Genomic DNA, 26,657 nt, shown 5'->3' with positions numbered 1-26,657 from the left:
GCAAAGGGCCAGGCTCAGGGCACAGCTGAAACAGAGGACACTCGGTGTCAGGGTCGCATAGTCAGAAAGAACATTCCATCTGGAAGTGGCTGGATCTGGGTTCAAATCCAGCTCCACCAGGGCTTAGCTTGTAGAATCCGGCCCCTTTCCCCGTCTGTACATATCCGTAGAATGTAATAAAACCATTTTTTGAATAGTCATACAGCCCCTGAATTCTTATCTGAAATTCCCAAACCCCAAAGGCCCTGAAAACCACGAATGTTTTTATAACTCTTTGGCAGCAAAACCTGACCAGAACCGATGTGGCGCTCTTGGGGAAAGGCACCATTCACCCACATAGCATGACCCTTCGTAAGTCTGACCACGGAAAGGTGAATGAGCGTGTTGTTACGCGGAGCACACACACGTTCAGCATCACCCTTCCAGAATCTGAAACACCATGAATTCTGAAATATGCCTGGCCCCAAAGGTTTTATTTTGATAAAAGTTCCTGGTTGTTAAACACAGCAGCAGCCGGGGCCACTACTGCTGCTGAACCTTACTTTGTGCCAAGTGTGCTGTGAGTCTGACGTTTCTCAAAAATGCTTCCCATGCAGGACACATATGTGTAAATATGTGTATGCGTATTTGTGCAAATATCCACGAACAATAATTACGCTTATGGCATGGAATCCCCACTGATACTTGACCAGATAGCCTCCTAGGACAGTCGTGACATTCACTGACATCACACACCGGAGGTGCTTAGAACCCAATCTTACGGGTATTAAAAAATGACAGCAGTGATGAGAATGGTGATCACAAAGTAAGAATAAAGGCTCATCATCGTTACTCAGTCTATAAATGTAATAGCATGAAATGATGTTTATTTGCTGGGTTCTGGATGTAATAACTTATATTGCAAAAGCTAAATTATTCAGAATATATTATAATAGTTGTGAGAACTGAATGAAAATTTCTCTAAAGGGCCTGGTGGATAGTAAGTGTTCAGTAAATGATAGTTACGGTGATGAAGAGGGAGAAGGGGAAAAAGAGAAGGGGGAAGAAGGGGAGGGAGAGAGAAGAGGGGAAGGAGGAAAAAGGAGGGGGAGGGAGAGGAGAGGAGGAAGGAGGCAGAAGCAGCAGGAGAGCAAGAAGAAAGGACAAGTGGCATTTCCTGATGGGTCCGGCACAGTCATGCACACAGTAGATGCTCAATAAATATCCACTGCAGTCCTCACTCTGAGCTGTGCTCAGCACCCCTCCTTCATTTTCCAGATGGAGACTGAGGACTGCATCAGCTGATCCCCTTTCCCTAGATCACAACACCCCACATGGCTGAGCAGGGACAGGTCCCCAGGCCTCCACACCTCCTGCTCCCCAGAGAAGTGTCCCTCTGTGCAGCTCAGAGCTGGCATCTAGCTCAGCTCCCAGAACCACTCTGCACCAGCTGAGCCCCAAGGCACCAAGGCTAGGGCCCAAGACCCTCCCCTCCTTCTCCGAGTGGCCTGCAGGCAGGGCCAGAGTTGTCCAGCAGCCAGTCCTACCTCTACCAACACAGCTCTCAGTGACTGTCCCTGCCCTCCTCCCCACAAAGTGCCTCTAGGGCTGAGTGTAACCCCTTCCCTCTTGCCTTCGGGGCCTCCCTCCCGTTGGCTGCCATTGTGGGCAAGTTGGGCGATGACTGGGAAGGAGCCTGCGGGGCCACTTACCCCAGGACCTTCATAGAAGGCACTTTGGGCCTCCCCGGGATTATCCAGGAGGTCATCACTGTCGAGCTGCAACAAGACCCGCCCCCACCCAAGGTCAAAGGTCAGCTGGGCAGTAGGCCAGCCCATGCTCTAGAACAAAAAACAATTTAGGGTTACACGGGACAAAAAGACAAACACGAGGTGGGAGGCAAGGTGTCCCCAACACTGAGTCCCTTAGCCTGGCTTCCAAAATTCTTCTGACCTCGTGCCTGCCTTGAACTTGAGAATCCTGCCTCCCTGCCTTTGCCCAGGCTGTGGCCCTGCCTTTTGCCCTTCATCTCTTTGGGAACACATCCTTCAGGGCCTGTCAGGTATGCCACCTCCGTCTCCTTCCAACAACTGTCCGTCCCTTCTCACTAAGTCACTCCAAGCGTCTGGCACTCCCCACTGGCCCGGACCTAACGTGCGGAGCTGCACAGGTCTCTGAAGGGGCCAGGCCCTGGCTGATTGCCAGGAGCACCTTCAGCACCTCGGACAGGGCCTGCATCCGCGTAAGCCCAGCGAGCGTCTGTCCATGGCCAAGGTGAGAGGCCTCTCCCCCCCACTTCTCTCTCCAGCTGGATGTCCTTCCAGAACCCCAGGCTGGAATATACAACAGCCCCCCATGGATTTCTGGAATCCAACGCAAACTCCCAATCACAGAAATCGGTACCACAACCCACTTAGTTGCTCAGGCCAAACAAAATCCAGGAGGCAATCCAGACACTCTCTTCCTTAACACCTAGTCCACCAGCAAATTGACTTGACTCTGCCTCCCAGACAGACCCCAAAACAAAGGCAGCGCCTGGCCCCTCCTCCACTGTCATGCCGTTTGCCCAGGTCACCGTCATCCCATTGCACTTGCCTCTGCTCCACAAATCAATACTTCTCGTTTCAAGAAGTGGAGCTCCTTTCCTCTCCCTATGAGTGTGGGTCAGCTTAGTGATTTGCTTCTAGTGAATATAATCTGACGGAAGCGACAGTGTGTGACTTCCAAGACCAAGTCATAAAAGGCATTGAGATTCTGCCTGGTTCTCTTCCTTGGGTCACTCGCTCTGGGGGAACCAGCTGCCGGGTTGTGAGGACACTCAAGCAGACCTAAGGAGATGGCCTCGTGGTGAGGGGCTGAGGCCTCCAGCCAACAGCCGTGGGAATGAGTCATGGAAGCTTGTCTTCCAGCCCCAGCCGACATCTGACTGCAACCCCAGGAGAGACCCTGAGCCAGACCACCCAGCTAAGCCACTCACCGATTCCTGACCCTCACAAACTGTGAGAGCTCTAATAAATGCTGTTTTAAGTCACTAAGTGTTGGCATAATTTGTTACGCGACCGAGATGACTGATACAACTCCTCGTGGCTCAACAGACTTCCACTCTTCCACACTCTTCCACTCCCTGGGTTGCAAATGAAATATGGCATTCTCCTGCTTAATAACCCACCAGAGCTGCCTGTCATGTTCAGAATAAAATCTAAACTCCTCAATCCAGGTCTTCCAGGTCCTGTATGTCCTAAGTGACTTTTGTCCACTCCAGTCTTACCTCCTACTAGTTTCTCCTTCAGTGCGGCCCCACAAGCCTTCTTTCTATTCCTTGAACACACCAAACTTTCCCACTTTGCACCTGCTCTTTCCCTGCCTGGAGCACCGTGGCCACCTCATTCTGATCCTTCAGGTGCACCTTCAGTGTCACCTTAGAGTGAGTCTGCTTGACCACACTAGCTAAAGAAGCCCCTGCCCCCACCTGCCATTCATTTTCTTTTAAACCACTTTGGTTGTGCACGTGACACTATTATTTCTAACCCTACTCTGCATGGTGCTTTCCAGTCACCGTTATTGGCTACTGGTTACTTTGCTGACCAAGGAAATGTGTATGGCCTGAGGACAGGGGTCTGCCGTTTCGTTTGCTCTTTGCCATAACCCCGGTGGCTGGCTTACAGAAGGCAGGGAGCAGGTGTATACCGAGTCGGAAAAACATGTCAACTCCCAGTTCCACAGCCCCATACCCTGGGAATGCCTCCCTTCCCTGCACTCACCTTCTCGGATCCATGTAAGAAGTCATTGAGCGCCTGAGGGTCACTGAAAGAGAGAAGGGAAGAGGCACTGAAGAGGTGAGAGGTGGGTGGGGGAGGGGAGGGGCAAAGAGGGTAGGAAGGAGCCCTTACTCACCAAATCACGTCTAGTAAGCATCTCCCATCCTCATCATCCATCGCCACTAGGTGGGGCAGGGTAGGAAGAGGGTAAGGGAGACGAGGTTAGATTTCGGCAGCATGCCAGGACCCTCCCTTTAAGGACCACTCCCTGGGTCCAAGGCCCCTGGAGGGGTCAGGGTTTCTGTTCCCTTGAATCTATGGCCATGGGTGGGGGTGGGGAGCATCCCTTGGGTGCCCTTCCTGCAGAGCCTCGGGACCAGGCACAGCTGCCTTTTCCTCCTCTCCTCTCTCTCTCCCCCACATCTGATAACGATGATGATGACGTCACCCACGACTAAGCGAGCCTTGGCCACGCGCAGGCCCCGAGGTAAGTGCTTCACACACGCTTAACTCACTTGATCCTCAGGGCATCCCACAAGGAGGTGGGTCCTGCCACCCCACTTTGCAGATGAGTAAACAGAGGCACAGGGACCATCATTCGCCACCTCCCAGCTGGCAGAGCCAGGTCTTGAACCCAGGAAGTCTGACCCCTGGGCCTGTGATTTTCACCACCATGCTTTCCTGAGCGGGGTGAGGTAGGGGTCTGTCCTGCAGATGTTTGGGTGGAGGAGGCAAGAAGGACTTCTCGGCCCAGGTTCTGGGTCCCCCCCACCCCCCGAAGACATATGTACTGTGGTTCCCAAGGGAGGGCAGAGAGAGGGAGCGGGGCCAGGAGGATGGTTGCTCCAAGTCGGAGGAGCTGCCCAGGCCAGGCCGAGCCCATCAGCATGAGGATGGGGATGGCTAACGTTTGTCTTGTCGAGTGTGTACAGTGCACTAGGCACTGTCCCAAGCACTCCCGTGAAGAGGGAGGGAGGCCAATGGGCCCATTCTACAGATGCGGGAACTGAGTCTGCATTTGTCCATCCACCCCCCCACCCACCTAACCTTCTGTATTTCCAAACACTCCTCCTTCCCTCCAAGCTCCCATCCGCCCATCTTTCCAAACTGCCATTCAAATATCCATCTTTCCTTTCTTCCCAACACACAAGCGACCCATCCCTCTAACCGTTCATCCTTTCCTCCCAGTGATGCGTGGATGACATGAGAAATCATACCCAGTCCCTCACTGGTGCAAGTTTGCAGCCCAGGGCCATGGCGTTCTTACCCTCTTTTCTCTTTTTGGTGTGGAGGGGTGTTCCTGAACCTCACAGAAGACGCAGTGACTGCTGTGGAGTCCCTCCCCTGACACCACACACATACAGTCTCACATGTGCGCTCAGCTGATTCACAACCCTTCACTCCAACAGCATTCTCTGAACTCCCCTAACCTAGACCTCCTAATCGCCACCCCAGCTCCCAGGAACCTCAACCGCTCTGTGATACAAAGAAGAGCCAGGTGGGGACCTCTCATAGCGGGGTGAGGCTTTTCTCCGAACAGTACGTAGGAAAAGCTGATGAAAGCAAAAGACCCCCTTGTCAGAGACATGAATGCGGCCAAAAATGTTACACGTACCTTCCCAGGGTTCATGGGACACGCACACGTACACACACGCACACACTTTATGGGCCCCGGGTAATAGCCTGGGTCTACAGCAGGGCAGACAATGCAGACAAGAGACACATATCCCCAGAGGCTCACACACCACTCACTCTCCCACCCAGAGCGAGCCATGGCACTGTCCTCAGACAGGCCTTTTCTCAGCTCTTGCTGCATTAGGCAATGGTGGCAACATGTTCTCTCTGACTCCGTATCCCAGCCCCTGGCTATGCTTCTTTCTTCCTGTGTCACTAGGTCCATGGCCTACAAGCCCCTGCTCTGCCCAACCAGCCCACAGTGGGGACACAGACCCAGCCAGGAGACCGAAAGTCAAGATCTGCAAAGAATCTGGAGAGAGGGGGAAAGGAGGGAGAAAGATCCTGCCTGTTGCTGGCATGGACACAGGGGGATGGCCCAAATGAGCCAGGGGGCCCACGCTGGAGAAGCAGGGGCTGCAGATGTTGCTAAGCAGGCTCTGCCAAGAAGGAAGTTCCTTCCTCGTCCAGGGGCCCAGGTGGGCCCAGAGAAGTGGGAGGAGGGACAACTACCCCTTTGGGGAGGCACTGGGATCCTCCACTGGTTACCTGTGCTACAAAGGAATCATGAAGGGAAGGAGGGGGTGTCCACTCCAGGTCTACGCGGGGCCCCCAGCTGGGGACTTGGGGAACGTCCTTTCAGGGGCCAGCTGTGGAGAGAGAAGGAGAAAGAGGCTGTGAGTGAGCCAGTCAGTGAAAAGGAGAAAGATGTAGCCACAGAGAGAGAGAGAGAGAGAGAGAGAGAGAGAGAGAGAGAGAAAGAAGAAGGAGGAGGAGGAGGGAGGAGGAAGAGGAGGGGGAGGGCAAAGGGGAGGAGGGAGAGGGGAGGGGGAGGGAAAAGAAGAGTGGGGGAGGGATGGAGAAGGACTAAGGGGAAGGGAAGGACAGGAGAGGGGAAGGGTTGAAGAGACAATGTTAAAAGGGAAGTCAGAAAGGAGAGGTCAAATACAAGTTTAAAACCACATAAAACAACACTATACATTGTCATACATACAATATGTAAATATGTATTTACAGGGGGTGCCAAAAAAAACAATGTATACAAGTGGACACTTTGGTCAAGTTGCTCAAGCAGTAGTTCCCCGTAATCAGAAGTGTCTGGACACTGATGGGAACCACTCTGAGCACCTCTTGTAACTGCAGAAGTCAAACATGACTTGTATTCATCTTTTGTTATATATTGAGTATTATAATTTTAATAGTTTTTTCCTTTCTTAAAATGTGAATACATTTTTTGGCACCCTCTCTATATATACCGTACTACAGGTACACATGTGTATATATACATACACTATACAATAGTATATAACATTATACAATATAATTTATTGGCAGTTCAATCTATCAAAATACAGTCGATTCTGGTTATTCGTGGTACTGAGGTTCTCTAGTCGCCGTGAACACTGAATTAATGAACACTGAGTCACCGCTCCTGGGGGAAACACAAGGGGTCAGGTTCCTACAAGCCTCTCATCACATTTTCATCAACCAATCAATGCATAACCTTGGTTTATTTGTGTTTCTGTTTAAGGACACCTTATTTAATAGAAACTGTTGACTCATGAACATTCAACACATAGTTGACAGCACTATAACTCGTGCCTGAGCGAAGTTTATTTTCTCCATGGGGAAAACCCAGCCTTCCTGACCTTAGGAACACTAGACAGGGCTTCAGCACTGCGCTGGGAGGCCACAGCAGTGACCTCAGCTGGACCCATGTGTGTTTTTCAAGGCTCTGCACATGCCTGCAAGTGACGGGGGGAGAGCACTATGAGTATGGAGAGTTGGGGATGACAAATGTTAGCAAGTAGGCAAACTCACAAATACAGAATCCGTGAATAATGAGGTTCCACTGTAATGACGATGGTGAGTCTCTGAATCAGGGCCCACTGTGCACAGGTTTTAAGCACTCTGCACGTATTAACCCATTTCACCTTCTCTAAGTCCCTGTAAGGCAGGTGCGTTTATCGGCACCGTTCCGTATGAGAAAACGGAGGCTCAGAACAGTCAGCAATACGCCCAAGGTTCCTCACCTGGAGTGGCCGGCTGGGGCTTGAGCCAAAGCAGGCTGACTCGAGTCCCCGCCCTTAACCACAATCCCACAGAGGATGCTCATAGTGTTGTTTTTCTTTTAAAATCTGAAGCAAATATGGCAAAAATGTCAAGATAAGACAGCTGGGTGACGTGCAGGCTTTTGTTATCATTTTAGGAATGCCTGGGATAGTTCAGATTTGTAGACGCGATAAAAGAGAGTGGCTTGGAAGAGAGAGGAGGAACCGGAGCATACAGTGCCTTCTCCTCCTCCTCCAGAGGCCCAGGCCCCAGAGAGATCTAGAAAGCATCTGTCACAAGACCCTGGAGCATGGGGTCCTGTCCCCCCTAGATTCCAGGTGCACTGGCCTGGTCCAGAGGTGTTCACAAGGGCCCAAGTTTCCCGAGTTCTTCCCTCCACCCTGCCTCAGGTTTTGGGGACAGGCCAAGCTCTGTAAACCTTCTAACTGCAGAATCAGAGCCAGGAGGGGGTGTTTCCTGAGCAGGCTTCTCCAAATGGGTCCACAGGTGAATGTCCAGCGGGAGACTCCAGACTTCTCCGCGACAATTTTTTATCTGTTTTTTCATTCCAATGGTAACATCAGAGAAACGAATGGGGCGGGGGAAGCATTCTACATGGTGATTGGGTTTTGGTTATGAGGGCTTAAAATTTTAACAGCTCAGACTCGTGCACTTCAACACACGTAAATTTCACCTTTAAAAACTAAAAACTAAATCATCATCATGGAGTGGCAGTGGGTGGGGTGAGAGGTGAGACATGAATGACAAAACGTTGGTAACTGTGAAAGCTGGATGACAAGCATCTGGGGGCTTTACTTTATCATACCATTCTAATTACTCTGTATATTTTTGAAAGTTTCCATAATAAAGAGAGAAGAATATGGCATGATAAACAGGCCTGGGCTCCTGGGAGACTGGCTGCCCCATTCAGTGGCTGGGGTTGGCACCTGTCCCCCAGTAGGTGACTGCCAGGAGGTCCCATGTAGGGTGACAGCCCTGAGGCTGGAGTCAGGGGTTCAAATCTCTGCTCCCCCACACACGGGCTGGGTGACCTGGGGCAAGTGACTTTGCCTATCTGGGCCTCAGGATCCTCATCTGTAAAATGGGCACAATCCTAGTCCCTACCTCTCATGTGATGGTGGCTTGTGGTATGCAGAGACCAGGTGCCAATATCGACATTATTGGTCTCTATATTATTATTTTTTGAGTTCTACTAAACGTCACTGGCTAATGAGGACAGGTCAGAGGTACAGAGGCCTCCAGCTTCTGCTCTCTGTCCCTTAGTCTCCTCTCCACTGATTCTCAGGACCTACCCTGGATCGAGAAGGTCAGAAATCACAAGATGGGCCAGAATTGCTCCATTTTTAACAAACACCCCAGATTCTGAGCAGCTGACATCTACAAAGCTGCTGTGTGTGCTCTGCTGGCCCAGTCCTTAGGGTGGGAATTGAATGCACCTTGAGAAGTAAAGAGCTCTGCTGGAGAAGCAGGTATGGGGAGGTGGGGGGGAGGTAAGAGGAGGCCTGGGTTCCCATCCAAGTATAGCCATGTACCCTACAAGTTACTTAGGCCCTCTGTGCCTCGGTTTCCCCATCTTAAAAATGGGGATAACTACATTTTTCCACAGGTCTATTTCATATGAACACCTTTAATCCTCACAGATTTTGTAAGCAATACATACTAGTTACACAGGCAGACCTCGGAGATATTGCAGGTTTGGTTCCAGACCACCGCAATGAGGCAAGGGTCCCAATAAAGCGAATGAGTTGTACTCTTTTTGCTGGTGGAGGGTCTCGCCTTCAATTTGTAAAAAATGCAACATTGTGAAGCGCAGTAAAGTGAAGTGCAACAAAACGAGGTATGCCTGTAAATCATGTAACTGCCATTGCGAATATTATGCAGTGTGGCCACTCCCAAAGCTTTCTGGCCACAGCCCAGGCAGGGGGGACAAAAATCCCAGGCCCCAGCTTTCCCACGTGGTACCCTTTGCTGTGTGTCACCCTTGAGCACGTTTGGAAGGGTTTCTATGTCATCTGCTTCAGCTGTGGGTTATGCACAGGGTGCAACTTAAACTGCAGGGCACCAGGTCTCCTTGAATCCTTTCCAACCCTGTTGTTACCCCCACTTCTTAGGTGAGATCAACGAGGCTAAATAGAGCAGTTATGGGGGACCTAGGGGTCACACAGAGGGATGAAATGTGCCCGCCCGCACGCTCTCGGATAAGCAGGTATCCCACAGCTCTCAACCGGCAGGCAGAGGAGACTTTAAGGACACAAATGAACACCAACTGTTGAAAAAGATAGAATTTGAACTCTGCCTGGGTATCTGACGATGCTACGAAATTAGGATCAAGATTCTAGGTGTAATAATGGCTTCGTTTTTTTTTTTTCTTTAGAGACCTTGGCCTTCAGAAATACATCCCGAAATATTTAGAGGCAAAATGATAGAATGTCTGTGATTTACTGCAAAATAATCCTGTTGTGGGTACACTGTCCAATCTGGTAGCCACCAGCCATATGCAGCTATGCACACTTAAGTTTAAGTTAATTAAATGAAATGCGGGCAAAGGACTTGAATAGATATTTCTCCAAAGAAGATACCACATGGCCGTACGCATATGAAAAGTTGATCAGCATCACTAATCACTAGGGAAATGCAATCTAAACAGCAGACACCACCTCACACCCGTTGGGATGGCGACTAGCAAAACCCAGAAAATCACAAGTGTTGGCGAGGATGAGGAGAAATTGGAACCCTTGTGCACTGTTGGTGGGAGTGTAAAACGATGCAGCTGCTTAGAGAACAGTTTGGCGGTTCCTCAAAAAATTAAAAATAGAACTAGCACATGATCCAGCAATTGCACTTCTGGGTATACATCCAAAAGAATTGAAAGCAGGGTCTCAAAGAGCTATTTCTACACCCATGTTCATAGCAGGCCTATTCCCAATAGTCAAAACTCAGAAACAACCCCAGTGTCCATCAACAGATGAACAGAGAAACAAAATGTGGTGTCTACAATGAAATAGTATTCAGGCAGGAAATGCTGACGGAGTTTATAACATGGGTGACCCCTGAAGACACTAGGCTAAGTGAAAGGAGCCAGTTACAAAAAACGACAAACACTGTATGATTCCACGTATGACACGCATACAGATAGAAAGCAGAATGGTGGTTGCCAGGGGTTTGGGGGGTGGGTGGGGGAGAGGAACGGGGCGTTAGTGTTTACGGGTGCAGAGTTTCAGTTCTGCAAGATGAAAAGAGTTCTGGGGATGAACCGTAGTGACGATTGCACAACAGTGTGGCTGTACTTAATGTCACTGAGCTGTCCCCTTAACAATGGCTAAGATGGTAATTTTTATGTTATGTGTATTTTATCACGATTAAAAAATTGGAGGGAAAAAGGACAATCAGGAATGTCAAATAAAATATATTCATACTAAGAAACTAAATGACATTAAATATTCATTCTCAGTCACGCTAGCCACACTTCAAGTGGTCAATAACCACATGTGGCTGGTGGCTAGCATATGGGGTAGCACAGATATAAAACACTTGGATCGTGACAGAAAGGAGACAGGGCTATTGAACCATGATGGTCGATAAGAGCGGCAGAAAACTGAAAATTGGTGAAGTTGCTTGATTGGGGTGGTGGGAGGGATCCATGTTTTACTATTCTCCCTGCTTTATGCACATTTGAAATGTCCCATAATGAGAATTTCTTAATTACAAAAACACTTTAATACCAAATGTCACATGTCTCTCTGATTGGTTGTTTACTGTCTGTCCTGCCCCCAACCAAAGTGTCAACCTGCCCCAAGGACAGGGATTTTTGCCTGTTTTGTTCCCTGTGGGACACCCAGTACCTGCACAGTGCATGGCTCACACTAGGAGCTCAATAAATATTTATGAAATGAATTTGCAGAGGAAATTAAATAAACTCATTCATTCATTCAAGGAGCAGCCTGGTGAAAAAAGCACCTATCACGTGTCCAGCATGGGCAAAGCTGGGAATACCATAATGAGCAAAAGCAGATGCAGTCCTTGACCTTGGGGAGCATGCACGCACAGCGGTTCTCAACCAAGGGTGGCACCGGACGCCCCTCTCCTGGACACACACATAATCCAAAGCTTTTGAAAAAGTGATTCCAGGGGGCCATAATTAGTGTGCGAAGTTGCCAACCCAAAATTGCTCACATGGGTGCAGAAGCTTTAAGAACTATCCCATGGCTCCACCTGAGTCCCAGAATGGAGTGGACACGTGGACAGAGCCACAGTCAACCCACAAAGGGCACACACAGGAGGGGGGATGAGACTTGGCTACCGTAAGCTGAAGCTGACTGATGCACCTTGAAAAGCCTGCACAGGTTCAATGCTCCCTCAGTCTGGGTCCTGGGGCTAACTCCTGACCGGCCCGGCCGCAGTGAGGTGTGAAGAAGGCTGACTCACGTCTCACAGCTCAGGAAACAGAGACTCAGAGGGGTCAGAACACCTGCCTCAAACAATACTACGGGACCAGAATTTGAACTCAGACAGACCCTGTGACTCTGATGAATCTCATTTCTCACCACCTGCTATAAAAAGCAGGAAAAGATGGGCCTCAACTCCACAACCAGCTCGAGAGAACAGCCGTGACGCAACAATGACAAAGTGTCCTTCCAGAAACTCGTGTGAATTCCTCCGGCACTTGTAATGCGATCGGAGTTTTGCGTTGTCATTGGGAGCCATGCAGAAGCCAGACTGCCTAGCAGGATACGGAATTAAAAGGCCCCATTAGCTCCAGAAACAGGAGACTGTTAATTTCCCCAGTATGGATTTTAGTTACCTTTGGGTCAAAATGAAAGTCGACAGAACTGTATCATTGGCTGATGGCAAATGGCTGGACGAGAAGATCTGTGGCAAAGTCTAGCTGCTGCGTTTCCAAACACCACTTCCCAGCCCTCCTCGCCTTGCTCACAGAAGCCTGATGTCACTCAGGATAACACTTGCCAATTCCAAGGTGTAAACAAAGACTGTTCTCAGTCAGTCTTTTTCGAACTGTGGGGCATCCCTTTGAGCGTTGTGAAATCAAATTAGCAGGCCGTGACCAGGAATTTTTTTTTTAATTAAATGATATAGAGTAAAATGGAATAGGATAGAATAGAAAATATTAAAAAGGCACCACACACGGTAAGCCTAACTATAAGAGTTTGTGACACCGGTTTCAAGTGTGGTGTCTGTCTGGGTACATATTTCCTACTGTGGGTTGTAGTCAAAATAGTTTTAAAATAATTAGACTAAGCCAGTGGCACACCTATTCCCTTTATCAGACATTCATTTTCCCAGGCTTCCTTGCAGCTAAGGTAGCCATAGTTCTGCAAGTAGTAAAAGTCAAAGTGTATAGAGATGAGTTCTGCTCAATGAGACTTTCAGGGAAGACTGTGGGAGACTTTGGGAAAGTTTTTCTTCCAGAATATAAAGACAGAACTTCTCTAGGAAGAAAGTCTTTTGCTACCCGCTTCCAGCTTTGAATACAGTTGTGCTGACTGGAGCTGTGGCAGTGATGTTGCAACCAGGAGGCAACAAACCTGAGGTTGATAAGGCCCCAGGCAGAGGACGACTATTGAGAGGACAGAAAAAGACTGGGTTCTTAACAATTCTTCATGCACTGCCTCCCTCCAGACTTCTTACAGTCTAAGCCCCTATTAGGTTTTCCATTATTTGTAGTCAAACACAACCTGACATAAATGAGCTTGCATTTCTAGATAGCTTTGCAACCCATCACAGGGACTCTCACGGCCTTCCATGGGTCAAGAACTCTGAATACACTAACTGGGAAGAGAGGTCCAGCCAAACGGGAGAGGGCTGATGGTAAGGGGATGTGAAAAAAAATCACCGTGGGATTCCATAAACGGCCAGAAACTCTTCTCCTCCCTAGTCCCACACTCTTTGCAGCTCCTTCTATCAAAAGGTGGAATCTATTACTCAACCCTTGAACTTGGACTGGCCTCTGGACTTGTCTTAGCCGACAATGTGGTAGAAGTGGTGGTGTGCATTTCTGAGCCTACACCTAAAGAGACCTGGCATGCTTTGCCCAGCTGCCATGTGAAGAAGCCCAGGCTAGCCTGTTAGAGGACAAGAGACATGTGCTCGTCACCTTCATCATCCCAGCTCACAGCCAGCCAAGCCCTAGAAGCAGAGCCACCTAGCTGACCGACAGCTAACCACAGATACCCAGGTACCATCAGAAGTACCCCGTCCGAATGCTAACCATTAGGATCATGGTTTTAAGCCACTGTGGCGTATGGTGTTTGCCAAAGATGGCTGCAGCAATGTTTCTGATCCCCCCCACCCCCGATCTTTCCCAAAGTGATCTTGCTACTCCCTTGAATTGAGGAAAGTTTGTGACTACTTTCTGAACCAGGACAGTGCAACAGAAGTGCCGCTATGTGACTTCTGAGGCTGGGTCACAAAAGGCAATTCAGTTTCTGCCTTGGCCATGGGGACAATTACCATGGAAACCATGAGATGGAAGACTGACTGCTCTGAGAACAGTCGGAGACATGCTAGGGGAACGCCCAAGCTCGTCACATGGAGAGACCACGAGCGGCGCTCTGGTTCATGGTCATATATTCAAGTCACCCCAGCCCAGATGCCGACAAATTCCATGTCACGTTCTTGACCCATTAAACCCATGAGCAAAATACAACTGTTGCTTTAAACTGCTCCATTTGGGGTAACTTGTTAAACGGCAATAACCAGAACAGCCTCTCTATTGGGGGGTTGTTTGTTATGTAGCAGCTACAGCCCTCTCTGGAGACTAAGGACCAACCTTGACCTCACGTCTCTGGCTCCCCCAAGTCTTATCCATTCCATCTCCCAAATCTGTCCACTCTATCCTCTCCTCTCCATGACCACCATTCCTGCCCAAATCCAGGCATCACCATTTCTCTTTTCACCTATCCATCCACCCAGTCTGTGTTAACATTCAGCTTATTCACAACTGGTTGTTAAAATACTCAAGCACTTCCTCACTGACTGGTAAATAAATGTTGCTCCAAGCCTCCAACACTCCGCCTACCTGCTCAGGACCACCTGAGACGCACCCTCCCCCACGACCCAGCACCTGAAGGGACCACGTGGCACAGCAGGGAGCCCGCAGGACCCTCCTTCCACACCATGCCACGCATACTGGATTGGTGCCCATGCTCTGCTGCTTGTTACAAAGTTTAAATATTGCCTCCACCGCACGTTACAAAGTTTAAATATTGCCTCCACCACACATATCCATTCACCCACTGATTCGCAAGTGTCACTCAACACCTCCTATATTCCCGCCCTATGCTGGGTGCCGAGAAACGGTGGTGGGCAAATGGATATACCTTCCCAGAGCTCAAGTCTACCAGTAAAAACATCAATCAAACCACGCACAAACGACAGTATAAAGCCCACCTCCTACTGGCCAGCATCGCTTTGGCCTCTGCTCCTCCACGCCCACCCCTTCCTTACTGGCCACCACCCAGACCTGCCCAGCCACAGGCCGACCCCTGCCTAAGAGGCCCCCAGGATGGCTGGAGTTTGGAAGTCCAGGCATTTGAGGTGGTCTAAGTCTGTGCCCTATGCCCTTGGCTGTCACCAATTCTGGCTTCGTCGTCTTCTTCGTCATCATAGCCAAGGTTTGCTGAGCGTACTAGTGCTAGATGCTGTTGTAAGTGCTTCATCTTATTTCATTTCATTCTCACAATAGTCCTAATGTGGCAGGTGCCATTACCCTCATACCTATTTCACAGCTGAGGAAACGGAGGCAGAGAAAAGGGTTAGGTAACTTGCCCAAGGTCAACAGTTAGCAGAATGGCAGAGCCAGGATTTGAACCTAGGCCGACAGGCTCCCAGGCTCATGGGAACTCCATGGTGGTGCCAGGCTGGCTAGTGCCCGCACCCCAATGCCCTTACGGGTCCCCCCATCCTCCAGTAACCCACTCAGGTCCTCTTCCCCTTACGGGGTCCTGAAATGCCATAGAGAAGTCAGTTCATTTCCCACACAGCTCGGCAGACAGGCAAATCGGGTGATGCCCTGTGGAGTGGACTCCACATACCACAATGCCGAGAAGTTACGCTCTTAGAATGTATTTATTTCTAAGACACCTGCAGGGCATTGAATAGTGGCCTCCCAGAAAGCTATGTCCACAACCCAGAATCTGTGAATATGGCCTTCCTTATTTGGAAAAAAGGATCTTTGCAGGTGCAATGAAGTTTAAGGATCTCGAGAGGAGATCATCCTGAATTATCTGGGTGAGCCCTAAGTCCAATGACCAGTGGCCTTTGAACAGATAGAAGGGAAGACATAGAGAAGGCCACGTGAAGACGGAGGCAGAGATTGGAGTGATGCTGCCACACGCCCAGGATCACCTGGAGCCCCCAGAAGCTGGAAAAGGCAAAGGAGGATCCTTCCCTAGGGCCCTCAGGGAGAGCAAGACTCTGACTGCTCTGGTGACCCTGCCATCACCTTAATTGTGGACTTCTGGCCTCCAGAACTGTGAGAGAATAAATTTCTGTTATTTTAAGAATACCACGTTTGTTGTACTTGTTAGGGCAGCCACAGGAAACTAATGCGGGACGTAAATTTGTAAGACACACATATGTAACCTGTACTGGGTATATAATAGTATTATATTACTATATACAGAGGGTGCCAAAAAAAGTATACACATTTTAAGAAAGGAAAAAACCGTATTAAAATTACGCTGATAGTAACTACTTTGAGCAACTCTTGTAATTGTAGAAGTCAAACGTGACTTGTAGTCATCTTTTGCTATCTGTATATATTATTACAATTTTAATATGTTTTTTCCTTTCTTAAAATGTGTATACAGTTTTTTTGGCACCCTCTGTATATAATATTATATACTATATGTCAACCACCATGTACAGTGGCCCAGGTTGTTCACTGCACAAAGGAATCCAGTTATAGGGACAAGTGGGGCCTCAAATCCAGCCGAGGTTCTGCCGGCACCAGTGAGACCCAGATAAGCGTAACATCCACCTGGAGAAAGGACTCCCTTCTCCTAATTCACACAAAGGAGACTCTGGGGCTGTGCCCTCCCAGAAGAGGTATCTTTCATAATTCCGTGCAAAAACTCATAAGAGGTAGCTGGGCCCTGGATATGTGGCCGCTAGCATGCTGTGTCTATTTCAAAGCTAGAAAAGGAAGACAAGGAAACAAATGTTGGTTCCTCGCCCACTCCCACCCGTTTAGGGAGAGAGAAAGAGCAATTTGAAGAGCAATTTAAAGCTGCGCCATCTTCATTTTGAGTGACCTACAGAGTTCTAAAATCATTGTGTTAGCATAACAACGGGACAGCATGCCCTATAAAACTTGGATTGCTCAAAAAGGGACTGATGCCTAACTCCTAAAAGCCCAGTTTATACAGGTAGTTAGTTACACCCTAGAAATGTTTTGTGTGTTCTTTCTTTTTTCCCTTTTTGCCATTCACCACTGTTCTAAACCCAGCTATAAAGCTACAGCCTTGCCAAGAAAATCAGGTATCTCAAAAGACTTTAGACTTTTTTCTTAGTACTAGTTAAAAAATAAATTAATTAAAATTAAATTTGAAAGAACGGGAAACTCTGAGAAGGACTGAAACAGGCAATGGGGTAAGATGAAGGGAACAAAAGGAGCGATTACATTGACTGGACACAGGGCCTCCACGGCATCAGGCAAGAGAAAGCTTCAAGTGCAGGAAAAAATGGAGCTATGAGAAGCAGAGGAAACAAAAGCCCAGACAGCATCCCACACGTGCCTCCAACCACTTGTTCCTAAATTTGAGCCAGAAGGCTTTTAAAATAAAGACTGGGTTTCAGAAGCAGCAGGTCTGGGGTGGGGCCTGAGAACATGCATTTCTAACAAGTTCCCAAGTGGTGCAGATGCAGCTGGTCCAGGAACCACACTTGGAGAACTGCTGCTCTAGAAGTTTCTGTCGCTTTAGTTTTCCTTCTGGGACTCTTGCTCTCATATTGAACACAAGCCACCAGTTCCCAGCCAGTGTCTAGTGCTTCTTGCTCCTTCTTCCTGCTTGAAAGACTGATGGGAAGCCTGATGACAATGGCTGGTGCTACAGCAGCCATTTTGCACTTCTGAGGGTCAGGTCAAGACAATATGAGACAGACCTAGTGGCCTGGCAACACAAATATTCCCGGAATGGCTTCTAGTAGACATCTTGTTCAGGAGAGAATTAAAAGCCTGGATTAACTAAGATTAAACATACACCTAACTGTGTGACCCAGCAATTCCATTTCACTTAATAGAAGTGAAAAGTATGTCCACAAAATCATTTGTACAAAAATTTCCATAGCAGCCTTATTCACAAAAGCCTTAGACTGGAAACAGCACAGGTGTCCATCGATGGGTAAATGGATAAAGAAATGGTGTTCTGTCCATACAGTGGAATACAGCTTAACAATAAAAGGGAATAAACCAACACATGCAAAGACATGGATGAATTTCAAATGAATCATGCTGAGCAAAGGCAGCCAGACACAAAAGACTACGCACTCTGTGGTCCCCTTTATGTAAAGTTCCAGCGAATCGGATGGGGGCAAAAAAATCACAGGGAGGTTGCCTCAAGGGGTCGGGAGGGGGGACAAAAGAGAGGGGTAAGTACTGCCTAGGAAGGTCCATGAAGAATCTTCTGGGACGATGGAAATGCTCTGTGTCTAGATCTGGATGATGGTTACATAGACAACATGTGTCAAAATTCATCAAGCTATGCACTTAAGACCTGTGCATTTTATCTCAGTAAAACACAGCTAGTGTGATTTTCAAAAAGCCTACACAATCAATTCTTGTTATTTGTGACAGTTGTGTTCTACAAAGTGGCCACGGACGCTGAATTAGGCACTAATGAACTATACTGCTCCCCGGGGAAATACAGGGTCCTGGGAGCCTCTGGTGGTCAACTGATCAATACGTCACCTTGTTTTATGTGTGTTTCTGTTGAAAGACATCTTATTTAATATATGTTGCTGATTTGTTCACACTGAGAACACGGCCAACAGCACAAAAATTCATGCCTGAAGAAAGCTTCTCGAACGTCCGTGTTTTCGCTGTGAGGCACAGCCCAGCCTTCTTGAGTTTAGGAAGGCCAGCCAGCACTTCAGCGCTACGCTTGGGGGCATTTCAAACATCTAACTCACCAAAGAAAATCACAAAACTGTGAAAAACATGGCGCTAAATAGCCCAAGAAAATGATACTCACTGACAGCCTGAGCGCTGAAATGGGACGGCAGAGCATTTGCGTCTGAGCTCGGCTGGAGACGGGCCCAGAGGGCCACTCAAACTTTTCACCTGCAAATGGCTGGGAAAAGCGGCCAGTGCCGATAACGAGAATCGACTGCATAGAGCTATCCCTATCAAGGTAAGTGCTTACCTTTACCCTTTACCTTTAACCTAAGTGATTTCACTAAGGGGAATGAATCCTATAGGGACAACGTGACACAGCCAGGATTACATGTTTAGGTTTTATGGCATCGCGTGTAACAGCAACATATGGGAATCAATCCACTGGATATCAGTAGAAACCGGGTTACATAAACTACGGTCCACCTAAACGAGGGGAATTCTATGCAGCTGTAAACAAAGAATGAGGTACACAAATAGCCAATAAGTACGCGAAGAGATGCTATACAACGTTAGTTACAGGGAAATGCATGCAAACCACAGTGAGATACCACTTCACAGCCACTAGCATGGTTATTAATCAAAAAGACAGACAATGACAAGTGTTGGTGAGGATGAGGAGAAATCATCCCTCAGACATTGTAGGTAGGAATGTAAAAGGGTGTGGTTGCTGTGGGCAACAGCCTGGGCAGTTCCTCAAACAGTTAAAAATAGAGTTACCACGTCACCCAACAATTTCACTGTTACATATACACCCAAGAGAAATGAAAACATTCGTTCACACAAAAACTTGGACACAAATGTCCACGGCAACAGCACTATTCAAAGTACCCCAATTCAGCGGGAGAATGGATACTCAAATGTGGTACAGCCACAGTGAGGTATCCTTCAGTCGTGAACAGGAATGAAGTACGAAGGCTTCATGGTACAACCTGGACAAGCCTTGAAAACATCATGCCGAGTGAAAGAAGCCAGACACGAAGGGCCATCTATTGTAGGATTCCATTCATATGAAATGTCCAGAATAGACCAATCCATAGAGACAGAGAGCAGATTCGTGGTGCCTAGCATTGGTGGGGAGGGAGGAATTTGAAGTGGCTGTTCGTGGGTACAGTTTCTTGTCGGGATGATGGAAATGTTCTATAACTAAGTATGGTAATGATTGCACAACTCTGTGAATATGCTAAATACCACTGGAGCGTACACTTCAGAGGGATGAGTTTTATGGTATGTGAATTACACTTATGGGCTGCGTAACGATGTTTCGATCAACTACAGACCACATATATGACGGGGGTCCCATAGATTATAACAGAGCTGAAAAACTCCTATTGCCTAGAGACAAAGACATCGTAAGGTCATAGCACAATGCATTGCTCATGTGTGTGTGGTGACGCTGGTGTAAACACACCCACTGCACTGCCAGTCATACAAAAGTACAGCATACAATTACAGTATAGCAGGCTATGTGTACCATTTAGGTTTGCTTGCAGGTCCTCAACTAACGCTGTTCTGTTATTACATGGATGAGACGCCATAGGAACTCAATTCTTGTTTGTATCAATTAGTCTACGGTAAAACTAGTTTCGCTATACGTTGTTTTGCTTCAAGTTCCTGAACCTATTGATGGCGTTAAAGGACTTACTGTTCATACACTCTATGATGTTTGCACAGTGACGGAATCGCCTAACGACACGTTTCTCAGAATGTATCCAGTGTTGTGCCATTAAGCGGCACAAAACTGTGTATCAATACAGATATTATTTTTTTTAAATGAGGATGTTTTCTATATACTGATAGGGAAAGATCTCCCAAACTATTTGCTCCATGAACAAGTGAAATGCAGAACAGTGTGTACAAAACATTACCATCTGCTTAAAAAGAGGGTGAAGGAGATATAAGAATTGTGCCCTCGGCCAGGTGATCAAGGCTAACACCACTGGTAACAAGTCATGTTGACAGTATGGACCTTTGATGTGACATGATGAGAAGGGCACTTTACCTCTGTGGTCTTCCTGCCAAACCCCTAACCTCTGTCTAGTCACGAGAACAACCCCAGCCAGATCCCAAGTGAGGGTAATTCTCCAAAATACCTGAGCAGGACTCCGCAGAACGGTCAAGGTCATTGAAAATAAAGGAAGTCTGGGAAATTGTTACAGCCAAGAGGAGCCTAAGGAGACATAACATTAACTGAAAGGTGGTACCCTAGATGGGATCCTGGAGAAACAGGGAAAAACTAAGGAAATCAGAATAATGGGAGCGCTAATAGTAAACGCAGCATGTTGGTTTCTTGGTGTGAACAATAGACCACAGTAATGTAAAATGTTAACATTAGGGAAAACTGGGTGCGGGGTATGAAAGAACTTTGGGCTATTTTTTGCAATTTTTCTGTAAATCTAAAATTATTCCAAAAGAAAAAGTTTAAACATATATAAAAAAACCTCAACAGTCTTCAATGAACTTTAAAAAAAAAAAAAAAAATGTTGGAACTGCAGCTCTGACCTGCTTCCCAAGAGGCCCCGCTGGCCCTCTAGGGCTCAGCCTGATGGAGCAGACGCATCTCAAGGACCTGCCTGTGTGTCCCTCACAGCTCCAAAACATGTCCCCATTCTGCCCTTGTTCTCTTACAATCTCATCCCCTCATGGCAGCCAAAGGGATCCTGTTAGAATTCAAGTCAGCTCACGTCCCTCCTCTGCTTGGAGCCTTCCCTTGATTTCCGCCTCACTCAGGAGTGAAAGCTCAAGTCCTCACCACAGGCCACCAGGCCCCACACCATCTGTCCCCATTCCTTTTTTGTTCTCATCTCCCACCCTCTCTCCCTCATTCAACCCCTCCAGCCTCCTCAATATTCCTCTAACATACCAGGCAGACACCTGCCTCAGGACCTTTGCATAAGCCACTCCCTCTGTCTGGCAAGCTTTTGCCTTTTACCACCCATTCTCCATTGTCACCAGGTCAGTGAGACTCAACCAATTCTTTCTACAATTGCAATCCCTATCCCCGCCCCAGCACTTCCACCTCCTTCTCTTGTTTTACTTTTCTTCAAAGTGCTGATTACCATCTGACATGCTGTAAAAGTGATTAATCTTATCTGCTGCCTGTGTCCGCCAGGAGGGGGTGATCCCAGGCTTCTGTCTATTTGGTTCACTTTGTGCAAACATTGACTGAATGACTGAGGGGGACAGTTCTCTGTGACCCACAGCTAATGCTGAACAGTGTACATGCCTGTCCCAAGACCGAAGCGAGTTGGGGGAGGGCTTGCGTGGGGGGGACACCTCCACAGGCTGACCAGAGATCCATGGGGCTGGGCTCAAAATGGGGGACCAGATGCTAGAATGGGAGTGAGGCCCAGAGACCAGAGGGAACCTGTCGGTGGGAGGTGGGACAGGAGGTGGGAGGTCACAGAGGTGGGGAGTGAAACTGGGCCTCGGCACAGAAAGCTGGTCAGAGAAGGGGAAGCTGAGAAGTGCTGACGGGGCAGATGCCATGTGGGAAAGAGCAGTTCACAGAGAGACAGGGAGAGAGCAAGAGGAAGAGGGACAGAGAGAAAGTGAGTGCATCTTCACAGGACTTCGCCTCCCTCTCCCGCCTTGCACATAAACCCAGGAGGCAAATTAATCCAGTCAGTCTACACCTGTGGTCCCTGCCCACTCAATGCCAGGAGCCACTCCAATAATAAGACAACAAAATCTCTAGGCAAAAGAGCAGAATGCCCTCTAGGGGGGGTGACAGCACCCCGTGACACCCCGACACGGGACAGGATCCCAAGGCAGCTGCCTCCACACCGGCACTGACAACGTGGATTTCTGGTTCACAGGCGCAGCGCAAAAGAACATTTCGCCAAGACCCCAGAGCAAGAGTTAAAGAGCTGAAACATGCAGTAGGGCTGCAGCAATGCCTTTGAATCTTCACCCAGGAAGAAAGATTCTAGAATATGTGATGTGGGGCATATTTCTGTCAATTTCTATCTGGCATCATACAGAGCCTGGGGTTGCTTTCTCTATAATCCTACCCTTATGAATAACAGGGCAGATGTGAACCAAAGGACACCTTCTAGAAAGTTCATTGTAACCTTGAATTGGAAACAATCCAAATGCCCACCAACAGGAGAATGCATGAATACGTCAAGGTACATCCACACAATGAAATACTACACAGCAATGAAAAAGGAACAAACCAAGTGTGGGTATACACAGCATAGAAGAGCCTCAAAAACATGACGTCGATGGAAAGAAAACAATGCTGCAGGATTTCACACGTAAAGTACAAACCCAGGCAACGCTAACCTATGGAGTTAGAATCAGGATGGTGGCTCCCTGGGGGAGGGCAAGAGATTGGGGAATAGGAAAGGGCGCGAGGCATCTCTTGGGAGGGCGGTAATATTCTGTTTCAGGAGCTGATTAGATGGGTGTGTCCAGGGTATGAAAATTCATCCCGCTGGACGCTTATGATGTGTGCACTTTTCTGTGTGTTGTCATTCAACGATAAGTTATCAACAAGGGGAAGAAAAAAAACAATAACTGTCCCTCTCATCTATTGTTCCTAGAATGGAAAATGGTGTAACCGTGTGGGAAGCAGACTGGTAGTTCATCAAAAGGTAAAACAGAGTTACTCTATGATACCCAAGAGAAACGAAAACGCGTGTCCACATTAAAAACTTGTACACGAATGTTCCAGCAGCATTATTCACACTAGCCAAAAGGTACAAACTGTCCAAATGCCCATCAACTGACGAATGCAGAAACAAAATGTGTTCCATCCACATAATGGAATATTAGTCAGCTGTGAAAAGGAATGAAGCTCTGATCCATGCTATGACATGGATGAACCTTGAAAACACGGTGAGTGAAAGACCACCTATTATATGATTTCGTTTCTACGAAACATCCAGAACAGACAAATCTATAGACAAAGAAAGTAGAGCACTGGTTGCCAGGGCTGCGATGAATGGGACGAATGGGGAGTGATGGCTAAGGAGCACAGGGTTTCTTCTCGGGGTGATGAAAATGTTCTAAAACTGACGATGATGATGGTTCCACATCTCTGAGAATGTCCTATAAATCATGAAATTGTACACTTTAAACGGGTAGATTGTATGATATGTGAATTGTATCTCAATAAAGCTGTTTTAAAAAGACTAACTATGCAAAAGAGTGTTACTTTGTAATTGCCAGATGGAACATACATGTTTTATAGTTTTCTGTACGAATCTTCTATTTCAGAATTATAAAAAAGGAAAAGTAGCAAATAGGTACTGACCACACCAAGACATGTGATTATCCCCATTTTACAGAGTCAAAACGGAGGCAACACCCCCTGAGCACACCCTGCGTCACTGAGCAGGTGTGCTCCGCAGCCCGGCTCTCAGCTGTTCTGTGGCTGGGTCCTCCCAAGAGCCTGCTTTGTTCTGGGAGGGACCGGGCTGGGGGGTGGCTGGAGCAGACCTTCCAGCCCTTACCCTGCACTCTCTTTCAGCAAATGCTTCCTTCGGCTTCGCTGCAATCATTCGTTCATGCCTCAAAATTAAGAAACATTACCTGAACCCACATTATGCCTGAATCTCTTCAGCAGCCTCCTCAGGGTCTTCCTGTCCCCACCCCGGCCTAGTCTTCACATGGATCTGGTTAGAACCTGAGTCAGTTCATGTCGCCCTCTGCTCAGAACCCTAGCCAGGTTCCCGTCTCACTCAGAGTGAAAGTCAAGTCCTTACTGTGACCCACAAGGCCCCACAAAATCTGACGCTCAGCCTGCACCCTCTCCGCTTTGCTCATTCAGCTCTAGCTACACAGGTCTCCTAAACAGTCTTCAAACCCACCAGGCATGGTCCTGCCTCAGGGCTTTTGCACTGGCTGTTCCCGCTGTCTGGACCGCTCCTCCCTAAATACCCACATGGCCTAATCCCTCACCTCCTTCAGGTCTCTATTCAAACGTCACCTCCAAAAGGGCAGCCCCAGCTTCCTGCACCTGATTCCCCTTTATCCTGCTTTATCTTTGTTAGGAACACTTACCATCATCTGACACAGTAAATATTTTACTGACTTATCTTGTTTATTATCTGCCTCTGAAGTAGATGCTTGAGAAATATTTACTAAACATTGGGTAACCGAGTACAGCTGTGCAGGTTGTACACTGCACCGCCCTAGGGGGACGCCATTCCCATCTTACGACACTGTAGATTTGTGTATACACATGATCACAATTTTCTGGCAGATGGAAGTAAAGGGTCCTGAGAAAGGGACATCTGTTTTTTGTTCCACAACAAAAAACAGATCGTGGACGCCACGGTTAAATAAACAGGCAAAGTGTTTCATCAGATGCAGCCAGAAAGTCTGCCACATACACCCAGACGTCCTGGGTTCAGATCCTGCTCTGACACTAAGCCGTTGTCTGAACCTGGGCAAGTCACGCCTCTCTGTGCCTCAGTTTCCACTTCTGACAGGAGCCCCAACACCTGCACGGTGTTGGTGCGAGGATTAAATGAATGAATACATGTAAAGTACAAGAGCTGCGGCTCACGGGATATGCTAGAAAAGGGTGCACCATTATCAGGAGTAGCTACTGTTCCCAAATCCCCAGGCTCAGGCTTCAAAAAAATCCACCACCAGAGAAAACTGTTTTTTAGCACAATGCACTTCAGCCTCGCGTGTTGGGCTGAGCCGACCCCCGGCTTTGGGTTTGGAGCTCTGCAGATCTAGACCCAGCCCTGGTCACCCTGAGGACCGAAACTCCGAGTCCCTCTTAGGGGCCGTGGGGGACACTGGTATTCACACACACAGTGGGGCAGAAACCCCAGCTCCAGGGCACAAGCCCTCAGGGGGCATTCCCCACTCATGATGCACCCGCCGTGGGCAAGGGGAAAAGCAAATCGACTGGGAGAGCATGTGCCCAGATGCGAATAAGGCTGACTATCCAGGATGACAGAATTATGAGTCACTTGTGTGTTCACAGCATTTCTGGACCTTTGTATAGTCCACACTTTCATCCCCACGCTTCTCTTTTGTTCCCTCCAGTTAAGAGACTGTGTTTTTCTTTAACTTTGTATTAAAATCGCATGCCCCCCAAATGCACATATTACAAGTACAATGGACTGTCACAAACAATACGGCAGCTGCCGGAACAGAAACAAGAAGACGACCAGCCCACTGGAGTGCACCTTTGAAAGGAAGAACCTTGGCCAGGTCAAGAGCGAGGGTTCTGAAAATTCCCGCAGGGATGTGTCACCTGAATATCTGACTCTTACTGAGAGGAAACAGCAGTCAAACCCAAATGGAGGGGTGCTCTAACAGAATAACTGGTCTGGACCCTTCCAAAAGGCCAATGTCACAAAACACAAAAGAAAAGCTGAGTAAAAACACTCCAGACTGAAGGAAACGAGAGACACGACAAATAAATGTCACGCATAATCCCAAACCAGTTCCTATATTGGGGTGGGGAGATCTAGCTATAAAGAACCTTATTAGAACTGACAAAATCGGAATATGAAGAATACACCAGATAAAAGTATTGCAGCAATGTTCAACGAGGTGCGTTTGATAACGATCCTGGGATTTCATAACATTAGCCTTGTTCTTCAGAAATACACACCAAAGTGTCAAAGGCCAAAAAAAGCGAGTGGTATATGGTTCCTACTCTCAAATGGTGCAGAAAAAATAAATAGTGTAGAGTTCAGATGTAACTGGACCATGTTCTGTAACTGGCCCATTTTCCAGGTGAGGAAACTGAGGCTCCCACACAGAAAACTTTTTGCTCTGCCGGCCCTTAAAAAGAGAAAATGAGAACAAAAAAGGGAAACATGGTAAAATGCTAAAAGTTGGTGAATCTAGATGTAGGGTTGTCTATATTACTTTTGCCACTTTTTTAGAAACTTGAAAATTTTTCAAAATATCAAGTTCGGCCGGTTCTGGGGCCACATTGCCTGGATTTGAACCTAGCTCAGTCCCCTCCTGGCTGTGCAACCTGGAACAAGTTACTTCCCCTCTCTGTGCCTCAGTTTCTGTGTCTACAAAACAGACATTGGAATAACCACTTTGCAGGCCAGTAG

At 47.9% G+C, this 26,657-nt stretch overlaps 1 protein-coding gene across 8 annotated transcripts in view; it reads right to left on the bottom strand.

Annotated features, from left to right (window-relative positions):
* Nucleotides 1–26,657, bottom strand: part of BICRA (BRD4 interacting chromatin remodeling complex associated protein) — a 73,455-nt gene that overhangs the window by 17,970 nt on the left and 28,828 nt on the right. For 5 of the 8 annotated variants that reach the window (XM_033128176.1, XM_033128174.1, XM_033128179.1 and 2 more), the window contains exons 2-5: nucleotides 5,961–6,061; nucleotides 3,874–3,919; nucleotides 3,741–3,783; nucleotides 1,692–1,757 (exon numbers count right to left, since the gene is read on the bottom strand). In XM_033128176.1, the coding sequence (XP_032984067.1) occupies nucleotides 1,692–1,757; nucleotides 3,741–3,783; nucleotides 3,874–3,914 (150 nt within the window). In that variant the 5' untranslated portion in view covers nucleotides 3,915–3,919; nucleotides 5,961–6,061. Of the gene's footprint in view, nucleotides 1–1,691; nucleotides 1,758–3,740; nucleotides 3,784–3,873; nucleotides 3,920–5,960; nucleotides 6,062–20,708; nucleotides 20,786–26,657 lie in introns of all 8 variants that reach the window. The other 3 variants (XM_033128175.1, XM_033128178.1, XM_033128177.1) reach the window with 3 other exon arrangements.

The sequence above is a fragment of the Rhinolophus ferrumequinum genome, chromosome 15, assembly GCF_004115265.2.
Source record: "Rhinolophus ferrumequinum isolate MPI-CBG mRhiFer1 chromosome 15, mRhiFer1_v1.p, whole genome shotgun sequence".
NCBI classification, from domain to species: domain Eukaryota; kingdom Metazoa; phylum Chordata; class Mammalia; order Chiroptera; family Rhinolophidae; genus Rhinolophus; species Rhinolophus ferrumequinum.
This window is presented reverse-complemented; position numbering and strand designations above follow the sequence as displayed.